The 6,433-nt window shown below is 46.7% G+C and overlaps 2 protein-coding genes across 4 annotated transcripts in view; both read right to left on the bottom strand.

Moving 5' to 3' along the window:
- Window positions 1–1,257: 1,257 nt before the first annotated feature.
- On the bottom strand, window positions 1,258–4,268 carry LOC143489319 (uncharacterized). Its single transcript, XM_076988263.1, has 2 exons — window positions 4,076–4,268; window positions 1,258–2,632 (listed from the first exon to the last, which is right to left on the bottom strand). Exons 1-2 carry the CDS (start codon window positions 4,266–4,268, stop codon window positions 2,475–2,477), a joined length of 351 nt encoding a protein of 116 aa, XP_076844378.1. The 3' UTR covers window positions 1,258–2,474.
- Window positions 4,195–6,433, bottom strand: part of arhgef28a (Rho guanine nucleotide exchange factor (GEF) 28a) — a 99,317-nt gene continuing 97,078 nt past the window's right edge. For all 3 annotated transcript variants that reach the window (XM_076988260.1, XM_076988261.1, XM_076988262.1), the window contains 2 exons: window positions 5,711–6,423; window positions 4,195–4,334 (listed from right to left, as the gene is read on the bottom strand). In XM_076988260.1, the coding sequence (XP_076844375.1) occupies window positions 4,280–4,334; window positions 5,711–6,423 (768 nt within the window). In that variant the 3' untranslated portion in view covers window positions 4,195–4,279. The remainder of the gene's footprint in view (window positions 4,335–5,710; window positions 6,424–6,433) is intronic.

Raw genomic sequence — 6,433 nt, 5'->3', positions numbered from 1 at the left:
GACGTCAACGTTAGCTCCACTTCTGGAGGGGTTTCATGTTCATTAATGTTCTTTACAGAAATCACACTGTAATATGGCTGACGTCAACGTTAGCTCCACTTCTGGAGGGGTTTCATGTTCATTAATGTTCTTTACAGAAATCACACTGTAATATGGCTGACGTCAACGTTAGCTCCACTTCTGGAGGGGTTTCATGTTCATTAATGTTCTTTACAGAAATCACACTGTAATATGGCTGACGTCAACGTTAGCTCCACTTCTGGAGGGGTTTCATGTTCATTAATGTTCTTTACAGAAATCACACTGTAATATGGCTGACGTCAACGTTAGCTCCACTTCTGGAGGGGTTTCATGTTCATTAATGTTCTTTACAGAAATCACACTGTAATATGGCTGACGTCAACGTTAGCTCCACTTCTGGAGGGGTTTCATGTTCATTAATGTTCTTTACAGAAATCACACTGTAATATGGCTGACGTCAACGTTAGCTCCACTTCTGGAGGGGTTTCATGTTCATTAATGTTCTTTACAGAAATCACACTAATATGGCTGAAGTCAACGTTAGCTCCACTTCTGGAGGGGTTTCATGTTCATTAATGTTCTTTACAGAAATCACACTGTAATATGGCTGACGTCAACGTTAGCTCCACTTCTGGAGGGGTTTCATGTTCATTAATGTTCTTTACAGAAATCACACTGTAATATGGCTGACGTCAACGTTAGCTCCACTTCTGGAGGGGTTTCCTGTTTTTTGCCTCGACACAAATGTAGGAAACCATGACCTGCACTTTGGATCCCCATCACTGAAGCACTACAGTCTTAATACAAGGTTGAGCAAGGTTCTGATTCTTGTTTTTTAGAAGCACATTCAGTTATATGTGATTCTACAGCAATGAAATGTTCCCTTAACATTTCCCAATGTCCCATGTTGGTGGATATAAACCCACATTTGTGCCCACTTCCTGTTGGTCACATTACTCCAGTGCTGTAATATGTGTTGTGACAACAATGTGCCCTGTGCATTCCTCATCAGCAGTCTTCAAGTTAGTTCAGTATTAAAAGCGAATGTAACAAACTTGAAAATCAGATACAGAAACGTCCTCTCCCATTAACCTGAGTGACACTTTCTGAGACAGAATTTATATTAACCTCATTCCAAGCTACTACTTGCATAAACAGACATATACAGACACAGGAGGTGTACACATTCATAAATAAGGGGATTGGATGCTTACTGAAAATACTAAATATTTCCCATCCGCAGCAAGAAACAGAACATTTATTAAGTGCCTAGTTTTGAGATAAAGGGCAGGGAGCTTCAGTTACAGTGGAAAGCAAAGCAGGCTTACAGAAGGGGGGTGTGCCGAATGGCTGAGCTGAAACAGTGTAACCTAATTATGTCTCTGCAGGCTTCAGGCTATGAGACATAACACTGACCCTAGAGAAGATCTTCACATCTCTCTCTCTCTCTCTCTCTCTCTCTCTCTCTCTCTGTCTGTCTGTCTCTCTCTCTGTCTGTCTGTCTGTCTGTCTCTCTTTCTCTCTCTCTCTCTCTCACACACACACACACACACACACACACAAACATGCATGTGAATACAAACACAAAAACAGGATAATACAAGAAGCTGCAGATAAAGGAAAAACAAAAAGTAATTTTAAAAAAGTTATTGTTCTCAAACCTCAAAGTCTGGTAGCTTGAAGGTGTCACGGTACGGCGGCCCCCTACTGGTCGCCCCCGTCTACAGCAGCAGCTTGTCCTGTGGGTGTGGCGTTGTGTTTGTCCCTCAGGTGGGCGGAGCCCGCGATCCGTCTCACCTGAGGGTCGTTTGTTCGTCTATATATGTCTTGTCTTTGTACCAGTTGACTGCTGGTTATTATATCCTTAATTCGGATCAGTTCACGGGTTTTGGTTTGCGCACTTTACATATTAAACCATCCTATTTCCCTGAGACTTGGCGTGATCGCTTCCATTTATTTTCGCTCACCCTGCCCGTCACAGAAGGGGAAATGAGGAGAACAGGAATCACACATGTTGAACAATTATCTTGGTTTGGTACCAAAAAAGGGACCAGGGTACGGTAATAATATCTGTCTGTTTGAATATGATCGGTAATAATATCTGTCTGTTTGAATATGATCGGTAATAATATCTGTCTGTTTGAATATGATCGGTAATAATATCTGTCTGTTTGAATATGATCAAATTTCAGATCACTAACTCAGAGCAGATAGGATTGAATATAAAAGTACAAATGCTAATGTGGTCTGAGAATCCATAACACACTGAACATGATTATATGCCCGAGTGGTGAACGTCCAAACTCCCGTGATTATCTGCATATGTAGTTACAATAGTTTGCTGTCCAGAACATGAATTCTGTGTTTGTTCTTCTGAGTTTTCTGAGTTCTGAGTTTAAGCAGATGTCCACAACAGTTGGAGGCAAGGTGGGGCTGGGGGTCGGGGTTAGAACTTAGAGATACACAATGTTATCTTCTCCTTCGGCATCTCGTTTCTCCATTTCCATGGAAAACGAGGCCGTTGGCACAGAGAGGGTGGTGCCTTGATAAAACCCCACCCCTGTGACTTCTGGAGACCAAGCTTCTTGGGCCTGGTTTGGTAGAGCGACCTCTGAAAAAGAGAGAATTGGCCATGGTCAGTACTTCACAATTTAATATCAAAGTCTTAAGTCGTTTTCAGCATTGAAACATCAGAAACATTAGTTCAGAAGGTCAGCAATCACGAATGAAGGAGTAATTAAATAATGACCTTGCTAGGGATACAACACAGTATATCTTAATATGAGAACTGACATTTTTTTACGGTTATGTTGGGGACCTACGTAATACTAATGGACTTAAACCATTAAATCCTTTTTGTAATCTCTGAAGCGGTAAATAACCAATTTATTGCCCCAATGACAGGTCAGGGCCTTCACCATGTGCAGACGCAAGAAGTGGTTTACACAGTACCAAGCTCCAAAAATTTGCCTGTCCTGAGCCCTGATCAGTGTCCCAGTCATGAACTTACAATTATTACCAATCTATTAAATTAGTATCTATGAACTACTAAAATGCCTCCTCAAAGCACTTGGCTTCTTAAGTTTAAGTGTGGCATACACATCTGTCTATGACAAAATGTTGAACTTGAACTTAAATGTGACAAGAAATGTTTGTGAAAAGCAAGAACTTATTAACTTGTTCAGTTGTTACATTAAAGTGTGCTTTTATCCTATTCAACAAGTCATGGCCTTGGTTAAGGATGGGTGTCTGTGTAGGTGTGCTTAAATCACAATTCGGCCCTAACATCTCATACAGAAACAGCAGATTTGTGCAACTCTGGACCTCTCTCTCTCTCTCTCTCTCTCTCTCTCTCTCTCTCTCTCTCTCTCTCTCTCTCTCTCTCTCTCTCTCTCTCTCTCTCTCTCTCTCTCTCTCTCTCTCTCTCTCTCTCTCTCTCTCTCTCCTCTCTCTCTCTCTCTCTCTCTCTCTCTCTCTCTCTCTCTCTCTCTCTCTCTCTCTCTCTCTCTCTCTCTCTCTCTCTCTCTCTCTGACAGGTCACCCTGTAATGAGTTTGGTAAAGATTTTTCAGATCAATGTTCCAATCAGTCTCCGCTGGCTTGCTTGCCTTGATTCCCACACGGCTGCTGCCTGCCTCTCTACTGAGCACATACAGGGCCGATTGATTTCCCTGATGGATGCATGTCTGCTGTGAGAGTAGATGCGTGACAAAGAGAGATGGAAGAGCATGTGTGTTTTTGTCAGCAGACAGATTAACAGCAGAAAGAGGCCACTTGAGACCTGCATGAGGTTTAAGGTTTTGCATTTCAGCAAAGGTAAGTGAGCAATGTTTACATATGCCTCCAGTGAGTTCCTCCAGCCTTACTCACTTTGCTGCACTCTCGATTTCACAACCAGACGGCAAGTATCGATATTATATTAGGGAAAAGACACAGTCAAAGAACAGATGTAGACAAACAGTAGAGGACAAAAAGGCATTTTTGAGATCCAGTTATTTCCGTGATGATCATTAAATAGCTGAGCTGGTCATCTCCATCACTAGGGTCCCCTGTACCTTGTTGTCCTGCCTTTCCCTCAATTTTATCCAGGGTGTGCGCCATGCCGCAGGTGGCCAGTGTGCAGCTGGACCAGGCCAGGAGTGAGTTCAGACTGTTCTGAGCGCTGGGGGAGTCACCGTAACCGTGGTTGGAGCTGGGATGACACCGTTGATGGTGCCGATGAAGATGTCTGTTGTTCATAGTCACCATCACTGCTTCATTCACAAAGTTGGAACTCTGCTCATCTTGGCCACTGAAGTGACCGTGGTTGAAGCTCTGGAAGGAGGAGACAGCAAGTTCAGTTCTGACTCATGCCCCGGCCCAAAAACAGTGTTGGCTGTTTTGAATGATAACAGGGTGCACCTTGGATCAAACAGCATGACCCCTGTCATTTCAGCATGAACCCAGCATGTCTGAGAGATCAATTTAACAAACAGAATCTAACACATGCCCATACACCAGTCACCAGAATAAATGTGGTGTGCATGTGTGTTTGTGTGTGTATATCTGTTTTGTGTGAGTGTTTTGTGTGTGTGTGTGTTTATGTGTGCATGTTGAAGTGTGCGTGTGTGTGTGTGAGATTGTGTATTTGTGTGTGTGTTTGTGTGTGTGTGTGTGTGTGTGTGAGAGAGATTGTGTATTTGTGTGTGTGTTTGTGTGTGTGTGTGTGTACGAGTGTGTGTGTTTTTGGTTTTGTGTGCTTGTGTGTGTGTGTGTATATGTGTGTGTGTTTGTGTGCGTGTGTGTGCATGTTTGTGATTGTGTGTGTGTGTGTGTGTGTGCGCATGTTTGTGATTGTGTGTTTGTGTGTGTGTGTGTGTGTGTGCATGTTTGTGAGTGCTTGTGTGTGTGTGTGTGTGTGTGTGTGTGTGTGTGTGTGTGCGCATGTTTGTGATTGTGTGTTTGTGTGTGTGTGTGTGTGTGTGTGTGTGTGCATGTTTGTGAGTGCTTGTGTGTGTGTGTGTGTGTGTGTGTGTGTGTGTGTGTGTGTGTGTGTGTGTGTGTCAGACAGGGCCTGGCCACTTCTGTTTATAGAGGAAGAGAAATGATTTCCCACCCAGTGTCTGTGCACATTGAGACCATGAGGGGAGCTGTGAGCTGTCGCAGAGCTGAGAGTAATGAGCACTGCTGGGTTTGTTACAGGGTCTGCAGGGTGGAAACTCAGGGTGTAGTGCAGTCAAAAAAGTCAGGCTAAAAATAATAAAGGACATTTCAAATAACTAATGAGAGAGAGGGGGATGATGATGAACATGGGACAAAGGAATAAAGAGTAAGAAATTGTGAACTGCATTTCTTTGAATAGTTCAGCGACAGCTTTATACAGTCTTCAAAACAGGGAGAGGTTTGGGGGAGCGCAACTCTCACATCCCTAGTTGGGTGTTTTGGCAACAAAGAAAAGAAGAGCTGAGCAAGGAGGGCGACAGAGTAGGAGTTCCTGCCTTCAGAAGACAGCTGCATGTCAAAGCCCACACTGGGTTTATGACTTGTAGCTCTTAGCTGCAGGCAACAGGAATCATTTTACAAACATACACAAACTAACACATGAAGGACACGCACCACACAGCCCAGTGGCATGAAAGAGAAAGGCCCAGTTCAAGCAGAGGGAGAGACCTGCTCACATACATAGGCATACACACACTTGGTCAACCCACCGGGCCCTGCTGGCCATCCAGTGAGATAAGTGTGGTGGGCGGACAGGCCTGCAGCAGACGTCGCTGGGCGTCGAGGATGCGGCGCTGTTGCTCCACACTGCGCTGGCCTTCGTGCAGGCGCTCCAGGCTCTGCTGGTGGTCGTGCAGCTGCTCACGCAGCTCCTCGTGCTCGCGCTGCAGCTGCTGCGCCTCCAGGTGGCAGTGTTGCTCGCGCAGGTGCAGGGCGTCCTCACGGGCACCCTGCTGAACACGCCACGCCTGCCACTCACGCTCGCCGTGCTGACGGTGACGCTCCAGGGCCCCCGCAGGGCCCTCCACCAGGGACGCCCCCGCAGTGCCCTCCACCAGGGACGCCCCCGCAGTGCCCTCCACCAGGGACGCCCCCACAGTGCCCTCCACCAGGGACGCCCCCACGGTGCCCTCCACCAGGGACGCCCCCGCGGTGCCCTCCACCAGGGACGCCCCCGCAGTGCCCTCCAGCTCCTCGTGCCGTCGCCGCCCCAGCCGCCCCAGAACCACCTCCCGCTGGCGCCCCAGAACCCCCTCCCGCTGGCGCCCCAGAACCACCTCCCGCTGGCGCCCCAGAACCACCTCCCGCTGGCGCTCTTTGCATGGTCGGGGCCGGCGCAAGGGTGGGGGTGGGCTGGGCTGGACAGCAGGAGGAGGAGGAGCCGCTCCACCTCATAGCAGCTGTCTTGGATGGTGATGGCAGCCTGTCAGGGA

The sequence above is a fragment of the Brachyhypopomus gauderio genome, unplaced genomic scaffold (assembly GCF_052324685.1).
Source record: "Brachyhypopomus gauderio isolate BG-103 unplaced genomic scaffold, BGAUD_0.2 sc61, whole genome shotgun sequence".
NCBI lineage: Eukaryota > Metazoa > Chordata > Actinopteri > Gymnotiformes > Hypopomidae > Brachyhypopomus > Brachyhypopomus gauderio.
Note: the sequence above shows the minus strand (reverse complement) of the source record. Positions and strands in the feature narration are given on the sequence as shown.

Bases quoted from the DNA above. Each gene is read 5' to 3' on its own strand.
- LOC143489319 (XM_076988263.1), bottom strand. From the start codon at position 4,268: ATGGTGACTATGAACAACAGACATCTTCATCGGCACCATCAACGGTGT. The intron at 2,633-4,075 runs GTACAGGGGACC...TCTCTTTTTCAG, and splicing joins GGGAAAGGCAGGACAACAAG to AGGTCGCTCTACCAAACCAG.